Raw genomic sequence first — 20,807 nt, forward strand, 5'->3', positions numbered from 1 at the left:
AATTTATCTCAGTCTTTAAGTAATTCGTTGGTGTCTTTTATTTTGAAAAATTCCAGATTTTCGTGACCCGGAAGTGTTTCTTTAATGTTGCTCACAAGACGCAGATTAACTATATTCTGTCCCTAATGAATAATTGGAGCTCAATACAGTTTTCTATTAAAAAGTAGAATTTCTTACGAATAGAATGCATTAGTTGGTTATTAAAGTTGAAAATGTTTTGTGTAGAAATGGTTCAGGTAGGTTTGTTATTACGTACGCGTACTTGACGGAACAGGCGTTTCTTAACCGAAACATGATAGAAGGTTGCCCAATATAATCTCGCTAGTGCTTGGCTCTCCCCACCTCCTTCACTAGATTCTCACTGACAAAAGACAAATGATCTCGTTTCAGTTATAGAAATCTTTGAGACTGTGTCACCTTTGATCTGAAATTATCTCGCTGGGATGGCTTTAGCATTACGCATTTTTAGACCGTGCGGATTTGTCCGATTTACCAGGTAAGATTTTTGTCTACACATCTATAGCTAGAATACCGTAGCTAGAACACTTTCACGTGCTATGTACACTTGCTAAGCCAGTTCCACATGTTTTTTCATGTATTTGCAGTGACTGATTAATTAAAATCTTCACACACACCACAGAGCTGAGGTGGGTCCAATTAACTATCAGGCGGAACCGATAAAAAAAGCAGGCTCCGGACCTGGACAAGAGTTGACTATCTGGAGGTCAAACAGAAAAGTGTTGTAAATGTGGGTAGATTAGCTCCAGTGTTCTGTAGAAATGAATTATGCTACCACTTGCGAGCTACAGTTGCTAGTTAGCCTTAATAAAAGTAAACAGCATCGTAATAGCGATTGTTCATAACTTGTTTACCATGCATTTTTCAGGTTGGTATTCGAAAGCATGTTAAAACTCCGTATGCACTCTATTTTGAACCTCATGAAAATGTATTTGATAGGGTTGACCGTGTTAATGAGCTTGCTAACTAGCCAGCAAACAGTTTTAATCGGAGTGCTACTGTGCCACTTTATCAAACAAAGTGGAACATTCATAATGTTTATTAGTACATCAGTTGGCTGCCATGACAAACGCCTGCATGATGACATGCGTGGTACCTGTTAACTTTAACTAACTTGCTAGCATAATCCTGTTCATAACCTTTGCCCTACATGCAGCCAGCCTTACAGGCGTAGATGAAAACAGGAAAGGTCTCGGCCTCATTTAGAAAGCATAATAGTTTAATGCCCTTCACAAAGGTCAGTTTATTAGTGCTTTTACATGATTGTAAAACACATTTTCATAGTTTTAACCCTTTGTGGCTGCGTAATTGCTTTAGAAACACTACCAGCAGCTAATGTCAGTTATTTGTCTTTTTAGGGCAGTCCAAGTCTCACACATTACCACTCTAAAGCTGCATACGACTGGTTCAGCTATGGGGGCTACAGTGGAGCAATTCAACCATGCCAAGGGTCAGATGGGCAAACTAAAGAATGACCCTGGCAATGAGGTCAAGCTAAAAATCTATGCACTTTTTAAACAGGTGAGTTCATTGTGCTGTATACTTAGTTATGTCTGTCATTTCCCCGACCACTGAGGAACAGGAGTGGTCCTTGTTTTCTTTTGCTGTGTCACTGTTTTGTTGAGTAGCAAATTTGGGTTTTGAGTGACAGGCCAGTATTTAAGGGGTTGGCCAATTTCTTTAAATTATTATAAGTTCCAGGGTTTGAAAGCCAAATCTTCTATATTTTTTGCATTAATTGGTCTGGCTCACACCATTAATTTCCCCTTCAGGGCTGTCATCGCTTAAAGGCTGTCAAGCTCTCATTTAATTATACAAGAAAAGCAACCAGGCAAGCATAGTTTGGCTGGCTTGGGATTAAAAGGGTTGAATGATCTTGTCCTCCCTGGATTCAAACCGGGGTCTCCTATGTGACAGACTATCTTCAACCACTATGCCTCTAAGCTATACAAGTGCAGAGATGTAGTGTCTGTATACTTCTGCATTGTTAAACCAATTAGTCGAAACTCCACAGATCTTGAAACTAGTTCCATACATTAGCTAACATCCAAACCAACAGCAGGTTCAACAGCAACGGCAAAAAGTTATGCAACACCCAATTCCACCCTGATTCCACACACTCATACATACAGTGAGGGGATTATTATTTTTTTATCCCCTGCTGATTTTCTTTTTTAATGTTTTCCCACTGACAAAGAAATGATCAGTCTATAATTTTAATGGTATCAGATTCCAAACTCTCCACCATAGCCAAGACCAAAGACCTGTCCAAGGATGTCAGGGACAAGATTGTAGACCTCAAGAAACACAAAAGAACTGTCAATCTCCCTCGGTCTGGGTCTCCATGCAAGATCTCACCTCGTGGAGTTGCAATGATCATGAGAACAGTGAGGAATCAGCCCAGAACTATACGGGAGGATCTGTCCATGATCTCAAGGCAGCTGGGACCATAGTCACCAAGAAAACAATTGGTAACACAATATGCCATGAAGGACTGAAATCCTGCAGCGCCCGCAAGGTCCCCCTGCTCAAAAAAGCACATGTACAGGCTGTTTGAAGTTTGCCAATGATCATCTAAATGATTCAGAGGAGAACTGGGTGAACGTGTCAAAAATGAGCTCTTTGGCATCAACTCAACTCGCCGTGTTTGGATGAGGAGGCTGCCTATGACCCCAAGAACACCATCCCCACCGTCAAACATGGAGGTGGAAACATTATGCTTTGGGGGTGTTTTTCTGAAGATCTGCAAAGAGGAGTGGGATTTTTTTGTAATTCTGTCTCACTGTTCAAATAAACCTACCATTAAAATTATAAACTGATCATTTCTTTGTCAGTGGGCAAATGTACAAAATCAGCAGGGCATCAAATAATTGTTTCCCTCACTGTGTGTGTACACACACACACACACACACACGTACAGTATTTCTTCATGGCACTGTAAGCCCTTAAAGTGTATTGAGGACACCATCTACCTTGCATTTCAGTTTCTTCTCTTCTCTCTTTGTCTTATTAGGCTACTCAGGGACCATGTAACACCCCCAAGCCAGGGATGCTGGACTTTGTCGGTAAAGTCAAATGGGAGGCATGGAAATCTCTGGGCTCTGTATCTCAGGTAATCTTGCACAACAGCAATACATACTGTGGGGAGAGCAAGTATTTGATACACTGCCGGTTTTCCTACTTACAAAGCATGTAGAGGTCTGTAATTTGTATCATAGGTACACTTCAACTGTGAGAGATGGAATCTAAAACAAAAATCCAGAAAATCACAATGATTTAAAAAAATAATTGATTGGCATTTTATTGCATGACAATATTTGATCACCAACCAATAAGAATCTGGCTCTCACAGACCTGTTAGTTTTTCTCATTACCAGTATTAACTGCACCTGTTTGAACTTGTTTTCTGTATAAAAGACACCTGTCCACACAATCAAACAGACTCCAATCTCTCCACAATGGCCAAGACCAGAGAGCTGTGTAAGGACATCAGGGATAAAATTGTAGACCTGCACAAGGCTTGGATGGGCTACAGGACAATAGGCAAGCAGCTTGGTGAGAAGGCAACAACTGTTGGCGCAATTATTAGAAAATGGAAGAAGTTCAAGATGACTGTCAATCTCCCTTGGTCTGGGGCTCCATGCAAGATCTCACCTCGTGGGGCATTAATGATCATGAGGAAGGTGAGGGATCAGCCCAGAACTACACAGCAGGACCTGGTCAATGACCTGAAGAGAGCTGGGACCACAGTCTCAAAGAAAACCATTAGTAACACACTCCGCCGTCATGGATTAAAATCCTGCAGCGCACGCAAGGTCCCCCTGCTCAAGCCAGCGCATGTCCAGGCCCGTCTGAAGTTTGCCAATGACCATCTGGATGATCCAGAGGAGGAATGGGCAAAGGTCATGTGGTCTGATGAGACAAAAATAGAGCTTTTTGGTCTAAACTCCACTCGCCTTGTTTGGAGGAAGAAGAAGGATGAGTACAACCCCAAGAACACCATCCCAACCATGAAGCATGGAGGTGGAAACATCATTCTTTAGGGATGCTTTTCTGCAAAGGGCACAGTATGACTGCACCGTATTGAGGGGGAAGTTGGATGGGGCCAAGTATCGCGAGATCTTTGACAACAACCTCCTTCACTCAGTAAGAGCATTGAAGATGGGTCGTTGCTGGGTCTTCCAGCATGACGATGACCCGAAACACACAGCCAGGGCAACTAAGGAGTGGCTCCGTAAGAAGCATCTCAAGGTCCTGGAGTGGCCAGACAAGATCAAACAGGTGCCAGTAATACAGGTAACGAGTGGAGAACAGAGGAGCCTCTTAAAGAAGTTACATGTCTGTGAGAGCCAGAAATCTTGCTTGTAGGTGACCAAATACTTATTATAAAGAGGAATTTACCAATAAATTCAAAAAATCCTACAATGTGATTTTCTGGATTTTTTTTCTTCCATTTTGTCTCATCTCACAAATGTTCGGTGTTCAGATCACAAACAAACACATTCGTGAGATGCAGACCAAATGAAAAGATGCTAGAAGAGTGCTTGATGCCATCTGTCAAGCATTGGGGAGGTAATGTGATGGTCTGTGAGTGTTCTGGTACTCCCATTTGTACTGTGTTAAAGGGATCTTGAAGAAGGAAGGCTATCACTCCATTTTGCAATGTCATGCCATACCCTGTGGATGGCGTTTGATTGGAACCAGTTTTCTCCTACAACAGGACAATGACCCTGAAAAACAGCTCCAAACTATGCCAGAGCTACTTAGGGAAGAAGTCAGTTGGTATTCTGTCTGTAATTGAGGGGCCGGCACAGGAGCAGGTTGACCGTAATGGTACGTGAGAACTCATCAAGCCAATGCAACTTGTAGGAGGTGATTCAGGAAGGATGGGGTGAAATCTCTTCACGCTACCTCAACAAATTGACAGAATGCCAAAGGTCTGCAAGGTTGTAATTGCTGCAAATGGTGGATTCTTTGATGGAAGCAAAGTTTGAAGTACACTATGCACTGGACAAATGCACTGAATTCCCAACTGCACACATTGTTATATAGTCTCTTTGAGACTGGTGCACCACCCATGTCGCGGTTTTGTGTTTTCTGGAGTGTGAGCCCTCATCTCCCAGATATAAAAGCGAGGAACGATGCACTAGTATTGTCTTTTTTTTTTGTGTGTGTGTGAGATTGATTGAGTTTGAGAATATGTATTAGAAAAATAATTATGCTAATGAGTGTTCACCACTGACCTGGTTGACATTAATGACGCATCTGCTCAAAAAAAAATTGTTGGAAGGACACTTTCAATTAAAAATAATTTTCTAACCTTGTCAGTGGGTATGTTTCCTATTCATTTTGCTATATTTCCTATTCAAACTCATTTCATGTATGATGTCATGGTAAACAAGGACTCCAAACGTGTATATTTAAAACAACAGAAAAACGGGTATGACTTGCGAGCAAGGTCAAACTCATCCAAAATTGATAATGGTTAAAATGTACGTATCAGCTATTCTAAATGACTCTAGTAATCTGCGAAGAAAATAATAGAATAGGTGAAAAGATTGCCCTCAGTGTGAATGTTCCATTGTCTTCATACAATGACCCTGACAGACACAAGTCGAGACACTGTAAATCTTTACACATTCCTCAGGAGGAGGCCAGACAGCAGTATGTGGATTTGATCGACTCGCTGCTGGCCGCTGAGGGCCCAGCGGTAGCCACGCAGCCCACCGCTGGCTCTTCCCCCTTCAACACACTGCTGGTCTCCACGAAGGACAACATCACCACTATCTGCTTCAACAGGCCGGAGAAAAAGAACGCCATTACTGTGGAGGTACTTCCAGTGTTAAGCTGTTTCATTCTGTGTTAGTGTTAGTCTAAACAGTGTAAAACATTTTATATATAGGCTATTAGTAGGGTTGGATGATGTCAAACACCTTCGTTGATGTTTTCATCATTTTTTAAATCCATTTCAGGGGTATATGCTTTGTGCGTATGTAGGGTTAAACAGTTTTTTTCAGTCTAGCGACTCCTGGTGGGTCATGCACCTGCAAGCCAAACTGTTTATTAGTCGAAGGAGCGTGCCCTCAGCGTGCTGATTCCTCTACATTTTAGTTGAGCATTCAGAGTGAAAAGGTCTTTGACCATCCAAGGCTTTCTATAAACCAGTTAGGGTGGCTTTTAATAATCTAATGTGGATTTACAATCACCTCAGATATTTAGTAATCATCCAGTTCTTCAATTCTGTTTATTTTACTGCTTCCCTCTTGCTATGCAGATGTACAATGAAATTATCAAGGCTCTGGAGCAAGCTGGCAAAGATGAGTCTGTCATTACCGTAATCACAGGTAAATCCAACCAACTTAGTCCTTCCTTTGAAATCATTAATTATTTAGGGAGATCACAAAGGAAAATGATTTTTTATAATGTGTCACTCAAAGTGGTCTGTTAGACAAAATAAATAGCCGTCTATTTTTAAAGCAATTAAAACTTAATCAAATGTTTTTATAAAGCCCCTTTTACATCAGCAGTGCTTTTACAAAACACCCAGCCTGAAACCCCAAGGAGCAAGCAACAACAGTGTTGAAGCACAGTGGCTAGGAAAAACTCTGTAAGAGGGGCCAAAATTTTGGAAGAATCCTAGAGAGGAACCAGGCTCTGAGAGGTCAGAACAATAATTTGTCATGTTCCCCTCAAGGCAGTGGAGACTTCTTCTGCAGCGGTAACGACCTGACTAACTTCACCAAAATACCAGAGGGTGGGATTAGCAAGATGGCAAAGGATGCAGGAGAATTGCTGAGGTTAGGACTTGAACCATGCAAGGGTGTACTTTGAGAACTTTTTTTACCATTTATAGTGTGTTTGTGTGTAGGGCGTATGTTCAAGCGTTCATCGACTTCCCCAAGCCCCTGATTGCTGTGGTCAATGGTCCGGCTGTGGGCGTGTCTGTCACTCTACTGGGTCTGTTTGACATTATTTATGCCACTGAGAAGGTAAGGTCATGTCCACTCAGTATCTCCTTAGAACACATCATTCATATTAGTTAAGAACATTTAAATTAGCAATAGTGAGTGCATACTAGGGGTGGAGCTGAACCCGAATACGGTATTCGGAAAGGCACAAATAACATGGTTTTTACAAATCTTATTTCAAACAAATACTTAAAAAAATATATTTGTATTCGGGAACAAGAAAACCGTTATATCAAAAAGCTGCGTTTTCTCATGAGACCGCAGTACATGCCCGGATGAGTGAGTGAGTGAGTGACGTTCAGTCGGGGGAGGGGAAAAGAATAAAAGCGGTAACTGACACAGGCTGCTCCACACATCTCCATTTTCCACACAGCAACAGAGAGCGCTCGGCTGAGCGAAAAAACTTAACTGCGTCACAATTTTGTTTAATAGATTTTTGTACCTTAACTGGGTTCCAAAGGCAATTTATAACTTTCAGGAAGCGGAGTTTGATCGAGATATTATTTCATTACGCTGCAATCGGGTGAACCAGCCCTAACGCAAAAAGAAATTTTTTTCGCCTATTTTGAATTTTACTCGAATACAAATACTTCTTCCCCCTTTACAAATACAGATACAAATACTGCCTGCTTTGCACACCCCTAGTGCATACATTTGCGCATGTCCCCCCCCCCCCCCATACTGGTCCCCTATGGAAAATAAACCCACAGCCCTGCCCATTGCAAGCTCTGTCAAATGAGCTGTACAGGAGCACCAGTGCACCCAGGTATTTTATTTAGCTTCCCATGCTCTTTGCTTCCTCCAAACGCAATACCACTCAGACATTTGTTTCTTTGCAAGAACCCCTAGGGTTCCAAGCCACGGCCCTGGCTCTAGGATCCGTGACTGGTCAGTCCCTTTAACCACTTTTTGGCCTGCCACCCCATATACTCTGATTAGAGGTGCAGCACCTCTCATCTAGATGTCACCCTAATGACTGCAGTGGAAGGAGTCTGGCTGAAAGATCTAGCAAAAGATGCAGTAGAAAAGTCATCAGGCAGCTACCGATACGTCTATAATGCCACTCACCACTTCTGTTCTTTGCAGTAAGCTAATGGTGGGATGTTCCTGACTAACCTGTGCTTCTCCTTCATTTTGATAGGCTACGTTCCACACCCCTTTTAGCCAGCTTGGACAGAGCCCAGAGGGCTGCTCCTCCTATACCTTCCCCAAAATGATGGGCAATGCCAAGGTATGGCTACACCCCCTTTACCCCTATGATACACTTCATTCACACATTCATACACCATTTCTGACGTTGGTACATGATTAACATAAACAGCTATGTTACATTCTTTTGTTTCCAGTTATTGATGTTTTGTTTCAAGTTAATGAAATTATACCTAATGGTCAAAATTGCCATCCTCTGTGACTAGGCTAGCGAAGTGCTTCTGTTCAACAAGAAGCTGACCGCCACCCAAGCTTGTGCTCAGGGCCTGGTGACCGAGGTCTTCCCCGACAGCAGCTTCCAGACCGAGGTGGCCACCAGGCTCAAAGCCTATGCCAAGCTCCCTAGAAACGTGAGTCAAAGCGTCAGCAGGCATAAACGATGTGTTCCAAGGTCACATCCCATTTTATGAAAGGATTTGCCACTTTGATTGAAAATGTATTTGAAATGTATCCATCCTTCTCATTGCTAGAAGTCTCACTAAACGTGCAGTATCTCCAACAGTGCTGCCATGATTTAGACTCAACTTAAGGGGTGTTGGCTTGTTTTGCCTCTGATCAGCAGAGATGACTGTTTGTTTTGTTAAAGTAGGTCTAATCTCACTGATTTGTTTGCTGTAATTTCAACAGTTACCTATGCTAAGAGCAGATTTATTTACTGCGGCAACCTGAGAGCAATTAGGATTAAGCCTTCCTCAGGGACAGTGAACTGTCGTTTATCACTAGGCTACCATGCCTCCAGTTGTGGATTCTACTTTGTGACATACTTTACTGTTGTCAAGGCAGTTAACTTACTACTGTTACTCTGAGTAAGGCATAAGCAGTGCACAAAGGAAATTATTCCAAATAAGTTGTTGGAATGCAGCTTTGATTGCTTCATTAAATGCAGAAAATATGAAACTCTCTTAAAGCATAATTTTTTTTCTAATGTCATGTTATAAAGAGACGTTACTGCTGTTTTTGTCATCCGATCTATTTAATGTCTAATGCACCTTTTCTATGGCTGTTCCTGGTCAGTCCCTAGCTCTGTCCAAGCAACTGGTACGTGGAACTGAAAAGGAACGTCTCTACAAGGTTAATGACCAGGAGGTGGAGCGCCTGGTGGAACGCTGGCAGTCAGACGAGTGCATGCAGGCCATCATGGGTTTTTTCCAGTCTAAGGCTAAGCTGTGAGCAGCCCCCCAGCCTCACAGAGCCTGACAGAAGTTGTTTTCATTAGGTGCCAAGTAGAAAAAAATATACTGAATCTGAAAGGGATTACCGTGACTCAGTGTGGTCGCAAAGCTTTTTAAAATGTTTTCCATTTTGTGCACTAATTAACATTATCCACATCACAACAACCAATAGACACCCCTTTGCTACCCCTACATTATCTGAAGGGGGCAGCACCAGCCTAGAATCACTAAGCTGTAAGAAATCTTCATGTCTATTGGATAAAGCCTGTAAGAACTCTGGGCCTTTAGCATATGCCTATTTTTCTCTAGCTTTTAGATATTATGTAGTGTTATTATTGTACAGTTTGGAAACAAACCCATTAACGGTTGACTTCTGTTTAGTTTTGCATTTAACATATCTTGGCCATTCCTGTTGAAACATCAGTGACATAATATACAGGAACTTACTTGGTTACTAAGCTACTAAGGCATTTTAGACAGTAAGCCCAATTCAGATCCCCCGCGCTGACTATTTCTAATGTCTTTTGACCAATCAGATCAGCTCTGAAAATGATCAATACCAGTAACCGTTTAGATATGATATGCCAGAAGACTAAGTGGAGGAATACAATCTAAATTGTGCTTTCTGTGAATGGGTGTGTGTAAATTAAAGGTGGATAGTGCCTTACAGTCATGGACTGAGAAAAGATTTTTGAATACCTTCTCTTAGAGGATTTTTTTTCCCTGTACCATCCATTTTATATGCATTTAAAATTATAGACTCTGTTCACCGGCGTAGTGAGGAACGTCGGTATTGCAGTTTCCGGTTTACTTACTAATACTCATCCGCATTAGTAAACACCTAAACTCACAACAAGATGAGTGATGCTGTTGTACGAAAAAAAAAAAAAAAGAGAATGTACGTGACTCATTTAAGTTTCAAGGTACAAGTGGGGCATCATTTTAATCAGGAGAATGTCCTCTTTTTAATAAAATATGGCTTGCGCCATTCAATGACTTCAAACGCTAGACTAGAAATAGTCAGAAAAGGTGATTTATTTATTTTTTAATATACTTCCACGTAATGCAGGTTTAAGCGCAATTAATACCATATAGGACCAGATGTTTACTTCCTATGCCAGTTGTTATTTTTCAGTTTCTTTGTGAAATTAGGTTACAGTAGTAAAATAAAAGAGGAGACCTGTTTTGGTGCTTTTTTGAGGCTATGGAATTTTAAGCTTCATTCAGGTTAGAAGAGGCTGAACGAAGGTTCGTTTCAATTCACTTGCAATTATAGGGACGCGCTAGCGTTCCAGCTCAGCCAGCATTCTTTTGACGTTTTTGAGGCTAGGGTGAATTTTTACGCGTTCTATTGTCCTGCCTAATACTACACTAAAAAGGAAAACGTTGCTAACAACTTACCCTCGTAGTTGTGCAGATAACAGATACGTAGAGTTTGAATCCCTTGTTCCGCTTGCTTGTTGGAGCAGGGGACCAGGCATCAACAATTCGAATGACATCACTAATGCTTATTTTAGGTAGGTCTTGGAGACATCTACTTAAAAACAGATTTTGGGCGATGCGGGTGACCGCCTTAAGTAAACCGGAAAATGATATGCCAACATCTGTTTAAAGCGGAAGTTCGTCCATGCGCTTGTGCACAGAGCCTATTGGCCTCATTGTTTGACACGTCTAACTATACCTGTTTGTTTGCATTAATAAATTAATTTTAATGGTGAACATTCTGTTTTTTTCCATATGTTTGTGTTTACTTGGTGATTAAATGTGATTCAGATGGTAAATGGTTGTAGAATGTGTTTGCAGTTTCACTTAGAATCCTGTGTACCGCAACAATAAAACAAAGCTAATTAGACTAGGGTTTTTGAGTTTGACAAGTATGGACTAAGAGCGGTTCAAAACACCCCTTAATGATGAAACATTTTTTGAGTTCTGTGACGTCGCCCGGTATGGCGCAGCCGGGGCCCCACCCTGGAGCCAGGCCTAGGGTTGGGGCTCGCTCGCGAGCGCCTGGTGGCCGGGCCTTTCCCCATGGGGCTCACCACCCACAGGAGGGACCATAAGGGGTCGGTGCGTAGAGGATTGGGCGGCAGTCAAAGGCAGGGGCCTAGACAACCCGATCCCTGGACACGGAAATTAGCTCTAGGGACGTGGAACGTCACCTCGCTGGCGGGGAAGGAGCCTGAGATTGTGTGGGAGGTTCCGACTAGAGATAGTCAGGATCACCTCTACGCACGGCTTGGGCTCTGGAACCACACTCCTTGAGAGAGGATGGACTCTTCACCACTCTTGAGTTGCCCATGGTGAGAGGCGGCGGGCTGGTGTGGGTTTGCTTATAGCTCCCCAGCTCTGCCGCCATGTGTTGGAGTTTACCCCGGTGAACGAGAGGGTTGTTTCCCTTCGCCTTCGGGTCAGGGATAGGTCTCTCACTGTTTGTGCCTACGGGCCGAACGGCAGTGCAGAGTACCCGACCTTCTTGGAGTCTCTGGGAGGGGTGCTGGAAAGTGCTCCGACTGGGGACTCTATCGTTCTACTGGGGGACTTCAACGCCCACGTGGGCAACGACAGTGACACCTGGAGGGGTGTGATTGGGAGGAACGGCCCCCCCTGATCTGAACCCGAGTGGTGTTCAGTTATTGGACTTCTGTGCTAGTCACAGTTTGTCCATAACGAACACTATGTTCAAGCATAAGGGTGTCCATCAGTGCACATGTCCATCAGGACACCCTAGGCCGCAGGTCGATGATCGACTTTGTTGTCGTTTCATCTGACCTGCGGCCGTATGTCTTGGACACTCGGGTGAAGAGAGGGGCGGAGCTGTCAACTGATGACCACCTGGTGGTGAGTTGGATCCGATGGCGGGGGAGGAAGCTGGATAGACTCGGCAGGCCCAAGCGTACTGTAAGGGTCTGCTAGGAACGTCTGGCCGAGTCTCCTGTCAGAGAGATCTTTAACTCCCACCTCCGGCAGAGCTTCGACTGGATCCCGAGGGAGGCTGGAGATATTGAGTCCGAGTGGACCATGTTCTCCACCGCCATTGTCGAAGCGGCCGTTCGGAGCTGTGGCCGTTAGGTCTCCGGTGCCTGTCGAGGCGGCAATTCCTGAACCCGGTGGTGGACACCAGAAGTAAGGGATGCCGTCAAGCTGAAGAAGGAGTCCTATCAGGCCTGGTTGGCTTGTGGGACTCCTGAGGCAGCTGACTGGTACCGACAGGCCAAGCGGACTGCAGCCCGAGTGGTTGTGGAGGCAAAAACTCGGGCCTGGGAGGAGTTCGGTGAGGCCATGGAGAAGGACTATCGGCTGACCTCGAAGAGATTCTGGCAAACCGTCCGGCGCCTCAGGAGAGGGAAACAGTGCCCTACCAACTCTGTTTACAGTAGAGGTGGGCAGCTGTTGACCTCAACTGGGGATGTCGTCGGGCGGTGGAAGGAGTACTTTGAGGATCTCCTCAATCCCGCCGTCATGTCTTCCATTGAGGAAGCAGAGGATGAGGGCTCAGAGGTGGACTCGTCCATCACCCAGGCTGAAGTCACTGAGGTGGTCAAGAAACTCCTCGGCAGCCAGGGGCCGGAGGGTGTATGGTTTGGGGACCACACGATTTCGTCTCTGCTCTTTGCGGATGATGTTGTCGTGTTGGCCCTGGGACTGGGACGGTTTGCAGCCGAGTGTGAAGCGGTGGGGATGAGAATCAGTACCTCCAAATCCGAGGCCATGGTCCTCAGTCGGAAAAGGGTGGCTTGCCCACTTCAGGTTGGTGGAGAGTGCCTGCCTCAAGTGGGGGAGTTTAAGTATCTAGGGGTCTTGTCCACGAGTGAGGGAAGGATGGAACGGGAGATTGACAGACGGATCGGTGCAGCTTCTGCAGTAATGCGGTCGATGTATCGGTCTGTCGTGGTGAAGAAAGAGCTGAGCCGCATGGCGAAGCTCTCGATTTCCCAGTCAATCTACGTTCCTACTCTCACCCATGGTCATGAGCTTTGGGTCATGACCGAAAGGACAAGATCCCGGATACAGGCGGCCGAAATGAGCTTTCTCCGCAGGGTGGCTGGGCGATCCCTTAGAGAGAGGGTGAGAAGCTCGGTCACCCGGGAGGAGCTCAGAGTAGAGCCGCTGCTCCTCCACATCGAGAGGGGTCAGCTGAGGTGGCTTGGGCATCTGTTTCGGATGCCTCCGGAACGCCTTCCTGGGAAGGTGTTCCGGTTCCGTCCCACCGGGAGGAGACCCCGGGGAAGACCTAGGACACGCTGGAGGGACTATGTCTCCCGGCTGGCCTGGGAACGCCTCGGTGTCCCCCCGGAAGAGCTGGAGGAAGTGTCTGGGGAGAGGGAAGTCTGGGCATCCCTGCTTAGACTGCTGCCCCCGCGACCCGGCCCCGGATGAAGCGGAAGATGTATGTATGTACAAGTATGGATAATTTAATGCTCATATCCCTTTCAGATAGAAACAATATCACAACAATCCTGAGTTTGATATTGTTTGTATGGTCATCTTTTATGCATGCACAAGACATTGCTGTTACATATAGACATTTTGTGTTGACCTTTGTAGTTAGCAATTCAATTTGTAAGAAAACAATCATTATTGTTCATAGTGTGAACAACTCCACTAATAGAGCCTCAAAGTGTTGGCTTTTAGGCGTGAATGCCGCTTGTATTACACATTTTGGATTTAAGTTTACGTTTTAATGCTAGCAAGAAAAGCAATGAGTTCTGCCGATGATCATTGTTCAGTCAAAAACAGAGTTGTAATGTATCACCTTTGGTTCGTTCAGGTACATTTCTATTTTAAAAAAATTGCATAATTCACATCATGGTCAAATAACTGACTTTAAGGCTTGAAATGAAATGGATATTACTTAAAAATGTTTAGCTTTGAATATTGGTATACCTCAATTTCTCGTGAAACCTGTATGGTTTTGGGAATGTATGTGCCTCTGACTACTAATCTCTGAGCAATATTTCTGGCTTTTGACCCTTCTGGACCAAAAGCACCTTATTCTGCATTTCCACTGGTGCTTTACCCTTTACCAGGGCTACACCGGTAACGATGACATTGGCTCTAGACTTTGCTGTTTCGACTATCAAAGTATGGGGCGAGAGTAGTGAACTATATATCAACGGGAGTTATCCTCCGGTGACAAAATATTAGGCAAAACATTTTCGGCTAGTAAAACAAAAACAACCATGGGGTCAAAAGCCATGCTCAGTTTGGTTATACTTTACATCTGGTATTTTCAAAACAAACTTATGAGACTCGACGAAGAACGTAGGAGATGAGAATGGAGGGAAATGCCTACCATGTTGGCTGGTTTTGGCAAATCAGAACTTCATGGATGGATCACCTGAGTCGATCGTCTAGATCTAGCAAGGAGGGTTATTGTCGTCCATAGCACAGTTTTACATTATTTCTTGTGTTTTAAAACAGATAATGTTGTATAGTTATATCTCGTTATTTCTGGGTAATCAGCATAAAGAAACAATATTATTTTTGTAATTTGGTGTTACTAACGTGACACAACGTTCACTTGCACGCTATAGATAATCATTATTTCAAGTACTGTAAGGGCTTCAGGTAAAAAAATCCTTGGATAGGCCTACCTGATCTCGTTTGTCATGTATCTTTTGTTCTGACCCACCAGTTGCGTTTAATAGCTACGTTTGCCGTAATTGTCAGTGATAACTATTGTTCTTATTATTTCTAGATGTTCATGATTTACCGAAGACCACTTACACGGATGCACACATTAAAAATCTCAAGGGTAATAAGAACATCTCTCTTCTCCCAGTTAATCATTTGAAGTATTTTGCTTTAGAACTTTACTATTGTTTTTGTGTACATTTTAATATGCTTTTTCATTGAGTTGTTTAATTGCAAATAAAAGTTTGCAAAAAACAATGTAGACATTGTGCAAAACAGACTGCCCAGACCAGGGACATGTTTATTTTTATTTTATTAAAACTATGGAAAAACACCCCAAAATTATACAATTAAAAGTACAAAGAAACTTTAGACAAATATTGTAATGTCAAAAATCTGTACGTTATAAAACACAATGCAAGGCTTTGCTAAACAACTCAAAGAACAAAAGTTTTTTTTCTCCAAAATCTCTAATGTGCCTAAGTGTGAAGATTACCAACTATTTACAAATTAAAGGGGACTTGTAAAGTTGAAATGGTGGAGAAGAGCAGGAATGGAAGTCTGTAATGGTGTGCAAATGAAGAACTATTTAAAAATGAAAGGGGTCATGTAAAGCTAAAATGGTAGACAAGAGTGGGCAAAGTGGATTGTGCAGATTAAGAACTATATACAAATGAAAGGGGACTTATAAGGTTGAAATAGTAGATAAGAGCAGGAATGTAAGGCTGTAATGGTGTGCAAATAAAGAACTATTTACAAATGAAAGGGGACATGTAAAGCGGGAAATGGTGGACAAGAGTGGGCAAAGTGCAATGTACAGATGGTGGGATGGGCTGGCTCACAGGGAGATGAGCAGGTGTGTTCAAACGGTGTCCTTGTGAGGGTGGCACCCTCTCCTGCAGAGTTGGTAGTGCTGCTGGAGCAAGTCGACTACATCTCTGGTTGGTTTAGAACAGATTGGTCTGTTCGTGGGGGAAAATAAAACGTACAGGTGTTTCTCAGAATATTTGAATATCGTGGGAAAATTCATTTTTAGAGGGGCAAGTTGTGGCGCTGCTGCCAGTGTTGCTACACTACGTTAAAGTATATTGGTGACTGCAAGATGAAATGCATTTTGTAAATGTATATCTATAAATATACAGGTGCACCTAAAAGAAAATATTGTGGAAAAGTAAATTTTTTTCCATTAATTCATAGTGATACCTTCATATATTCTAGATGTATTACACATGAAGTTAAACATTTCAAGCCTTTTTTGTTTCAATCTTGACGATTATGCATACAGCTCATGGAAATCAAAAATCCAGTATCTCAAAATATTAGAATAATGAATTTACAATACAGAAATGTTAACCTGAGAAGAGCTTTAATCAGCTAATTAACTCCCTGAGCCTTCAATCTCTCAGTCTGGTTCTGTACACACAACCACAATCATGGGGAAGACTGCTGACTTGACAGTTGTCCAGAATGGTAAGATTAGAGCTAAATGACACCCACCACAAGGAGGGTAAGCCAAAGAAGGTCATTGATGAAAGGGCTGGCTGTTCGCAGAGTGCTGTATCAAAGCATATTCATGGAAAGTTGACTGGAAGGGAAAAGTGTGGTAGGAAGAAGTGCACAAGCAACAGGGATGACCGCAGCCTGGAGAGGTTTGTCAAGCAAAGCCGATTCAAGAACTTGTGGGAGCTTCACAAGGAGTGGACTGAGGCTGGAGTCAGTGCATCAACAGCCACCACACACAGATGTGTCCAGGAAATGGGCTCCAGGAAGTGTCGCATTCCTAGTGTCAAGCCACACGTACCTGGGTGAAGGAGAAAAAGAACAGCACTGTTGCTCAGTGGTCCAAAGTCCTCTCTTCAGATGAAAGTAAATGTTGCATTCCTTTTGGAAATCAAGGTCCTTGAGTCGGGAGGAAGACTGGAGAGGTACAGAATAGGAGATTTTAGAGCACTTCATGGTTCCATCTGCTGACATACTTTATGGACTTGCTGATTTCCTTTTCCAGCAGGACTTGGCACCTGCCACAGTGCCAAAACGACTGGTAACTGGTTTGCTGCCCATGGTATTACTGTGCTTGATTGGCCAGCCAGCTCGCCTGACCTGAACCCTATAGAGAACCCTATAGAGAATCTCTATGATGCAGTAATTTGTGCTAAAGGAGCCCCGACCAAGGATTGAGTGCATAAATTAACAAACTTAGAAAACCTTTGCAGGTGTTTTGAGTTAATTAGCTGATTAGAGCTCTTCTCAGTTCGACGTTTCTGTATTATAATTTTTTTATTCTAATATTTTGAGACAGAATTTTTGATTTCCATGAGCTGTAAGCTGTAATCATCACGACAAAAAAAAAAAGGCTTGAAATGTTTCACTTCATGTGTGATAAATGTAGAATATATAAAAGGTATCACTTTTTGATTTGAATTACAGAAAAATACAGTAGGTTGACCTGTTACTAAGGTTTTAAACGATCAGCCTGGATTATGAAACTGCAAAGTAGTGGCTTATTTTTTTTTTTACCTCACACCACCTGGCTTGAAGGATTGGCTAATGGCTAGTGACCAAGATATAGTTTAGGAGCTATAGTTAACATTAAGTAACAATTGTTTCAAACAACGACACGTGGCATCTGAACAACAATGGACCACCAGTGTTTCAGAAAATAATTGTTCTTAGTAATCAGAACCATAAGACTTGAACAAAAACAACCTAGATTTCGCTAACTCGTTAGTTGAGATTGGTTTGGTCCAATTCAGGTTGGCTCAATATTAACGCTAAACTTAAAATATCATGTCAGAACGTTTTCCACTTTTAATGTGCCCTATAATGTGAACAATTCAATTGAAAAACAAAGTGAAATCTTTGAGGGGGAAAAATGAAAAATAAAAACCTTACAATGACCTGACTGCATAATTGTGCACACCCTCTTATAACTAGAAGTGGGTGTGTTCAGAATTAACCAATCACATTCGAACTCATGTTAAATAGAAGTCAATACACACCTGCCATCATTTAAAGTGACTCTGATTAATCACAAATAAATTTCAGCAGTTCTAGTAGGATTTTCCTGACATTTTCTTAGTTGCATCTCAGAGCAAAAGCCATGGTCCGCAGAGAGCTTCCAAAGCATAAGAGGGATCTCATTGTTGAAATATATCAGTCAGGAGAAGGGTACAAAGAATTTCCAAAGCATTAGATATACCAAGGAACACAGTGAAGGCAGTCATCATCAAGTGGAGAAAATGTGGCACAACAGAGACATTACCAAGAACTGGACGTCCCTCCAAAATTGATGAAAGGACGAGAAGAAAACTGGTCAGGGAGGCTTCCAAGAGGCCTACAGCAACATTAAAGGAACTGCAGGAATTTCTGGCAAGTACTGGCTGTGTGCTACATGTGACAACAATCTCCAGTATTCTTCATATGAATGGGCTATGGAAAAGGGTGGCAAGACGGAAGCCTTTTCTTACAAAGAAAAACATCCAAGCCCAGCTGAAGTTTGCAAAAACCAACATCCCCCAAAAACATGTAGGGAAATGTGTTATGGTCTGATGAAACCAAGGTTAAACTTTTTCCAAATTCCAAAAGGTATGTTTGGTGCAAAAACAACACTGCACATCACCCAAAGAACACCATACCCACAGTGAAGAATGGTGGTGGCAGCATCATGCTTTGGGGCTGTTTTTCTTCAGCTGGAACCAGGGCCTTAGGGTGGAGGAAATTATGAACAGTTCCAAATACCAGGCAATTTTGGCAAAAAACCTTCAGGCGTCCGTTAGAAAGCTGATAATGAAGAGGAAGTTCACCTTTCAGCACGACAACGACCCAAAGCACACATCCAAATCCACAAAAGCATGGCTTCACCCGAAGAAGATTAACTTTTTCGAATGGCCCAGCCAGAGCCCAGACCTGAATCCAATCTGACAGATTTGGAGCGCTTTTGCAAATAAGAGTGGGCAAATATTGCCACATCAAGATGTGCCATGCTAATAGATTCCTCCCCAAAATGACTGTGCTGTAATAAAATCAAAAGGTGCTTCAACAAAGTATGAGTTAAGGGTGTGCACACTTTTAAAAAAACAAATTCTCAAAGATTTCTGTTTGTTTTTCAATTGAATTGCTCACTTTATAGGTCACATTAAAGGTGGAAAAAGTTCTGACATGATTTATCTTGGTCTCATTCTTTTACATCACAAGAACCTGGCATTTTAACAGGGGTGTGTAGACCTTTTATATCCACTGTAATTTCAAATACATTTCAGCACTTCTCACCACTAGATGGTGTCGGTCCTCTATCCATAACATCAGGTTTGACCAGAGGACTCCTTGGATCTCAAGTCATGCATGATGAGTTAATTTCCCTCTTGCGGCCCCCCTCACTGGGGCTGGGTTTAACCCACACAGGGGGCCTGCTTTGCATGTCACACCTGGTTTGCTTGACCTTTCCCTGGCCGATAGCAGGTACATAACCTGTTTTTGCAAAGCATGTGTAGCGATGAAGTGGACCCTATAGGTTACATTTCCTATCTTGGCTACAAATTCAAATGGATGTCAACAGAATCAGTTTAAAACATGTTAGGTTTGTTGCAACGCTAGTTTAACGTAGGGCCACTGTTACAAAACCACTTAAAAGTGGTTTACTCAGTGTCTAGGCCTAGTTAACTGGGGCCCTATTTATCAATTATATTGTCATGCATAGATTTTACATTGCAGGCCTTTCAAGTTCTTGTACTATAGGTCAAGAACAATGTGCATTATCACTGCCCTCACATCTTGGTTAACTCACTCAGCATGGCTTAAGAAACTGCATGGATAGCTCAGCATGGCTAACAGTTACAGAAAGGCCATACACTGTCAAAACTTTATTGATGCTACAGTGTAGCTAGTCTCATTATGGCAATGACAGTCAGTATGTACGATGATAAACCCCCAGTTATTTAAAGAGTTGTTCTTTGCAAATTCACTCTGCTAATGGATCCTGAGTAATGGTTTTGAAGATGCACTTTTGTTTTACTCCTGTTTAACCGAGAAAGCAAATTGAGAACAAATTCACATTTTCAACGATGAACTGACCAAAGGCATACAATTGCAAAAGGACAACACGATTACACATGAATAATGTAAAAATACAATGACTGCATCCTAGGGAAGTAAACATCAAATAACGCTATATTACACTATAAAAGTAAACCCTGAACAACATATACTGATAGAGATGATGCTCAGCAGGTCCATCTACATCACAGGTGTCAAACCGATTCCACAAGGAGCCCACGTTTTTTGGTTTTCCCTTTCAACTGGTGCCCAACACAACCAGGTGAGGGGAGATCCGAACCAATAAGTGACCTAATTAATCAATCAAGCACAAAGGTAAGAGCGAAAACCTGCCCACTCAGCCTTCCGTGGAACCGGTTTAACACCTGATATCTAGGAGCATTTTGATTTTGAAGTGACCGGGCAGAGACTAGAGCCAAATGTGTTTTTTTTTACAGCAGCTAATTAGGTTCTTAGCCAAACCGCGGTTCTGTGAACGTCGTGAGCATTCAGCTGACTGAGAAAAACACTATATTATTTTAGGTTATTGCCGCCAGCAGCCAATGAATGCATGAGACCCATCTCGTGAGATGATGTGCTTATCCTATGCTAACGTCACCAGATTCAGTGGTGATTTACTGTTACACATTCCTAAAAGAACAAAAACCTTTTATCCACCAAAAATGTCATTTCCTTTAAAGGTCAGCTCCTCTAGAAAAGAGATACATTTGAATTTGGACCAAGTGTGTTGGGTCATAAAGCAAACGTTCAGCCA

At 42.7% G+C, this 20,807-nt stretch overlaps 1 protein-coding gene across 3 annotated transcripts; it reads left to right on the forward strand.

The window, feature by feature from the left end:
• Positions 1 to 146: 146 nt before the first annotated feature.
• On the forward strand, positions 147 to 10,040 carry eci2 (enoyl-CoA delta isomerase 2). 3 transcript variants are annotated; one of them, XM_020041568.2, is made up of 11 exons: positions 147 to 496; positions 606 to 748; positions 1,377 to 1,539; positions 3,032 to 3,130; positions 5,666 to 5,848; positions 6,293 to 6,362; positions 6,713 to 6,815; positions 6,887 to 7,007; positions 8,128 to 8,217; positions 8,402 to 8,545; positions 9,210 to 10,040. In XM_020041568.2, coding segments are annotated over exons 2-11 (1,131 nt in total). In that variant the 5' UTR covers positions 147 to 496; positions 606 to 746; the 3' UTR covers positions 9,366 to 10,040. The 3 variants fall into 3 exon arrangements, with proteins under 3 accessions (XP_019897127.1, XP_034145359.1, XP_012994963.1); XM_034289468.1 differs by lacking the exon at positions 606 to 748 and adding an exon at positions 1,175 to 1,255; XM_013139509.3 differs by lacking the exon at positions 606 to 748.
• Positions 10,041 to 20,807: the final 10,767 nt, after the last annotated feature.

Source organism: Esox lucius, chromosome 21, assembly GCF_011004845.1.
Source record: "Esox lucius isolate fEsoLuc1 chromosome 21, fEsoLuc1.pri, whole genome shotgun sequence".
NCBI lineage: Eukaryota > Metazoa > Chordata > Actinopteri > Esociformes > Esocidae > Esox > Esox lucius.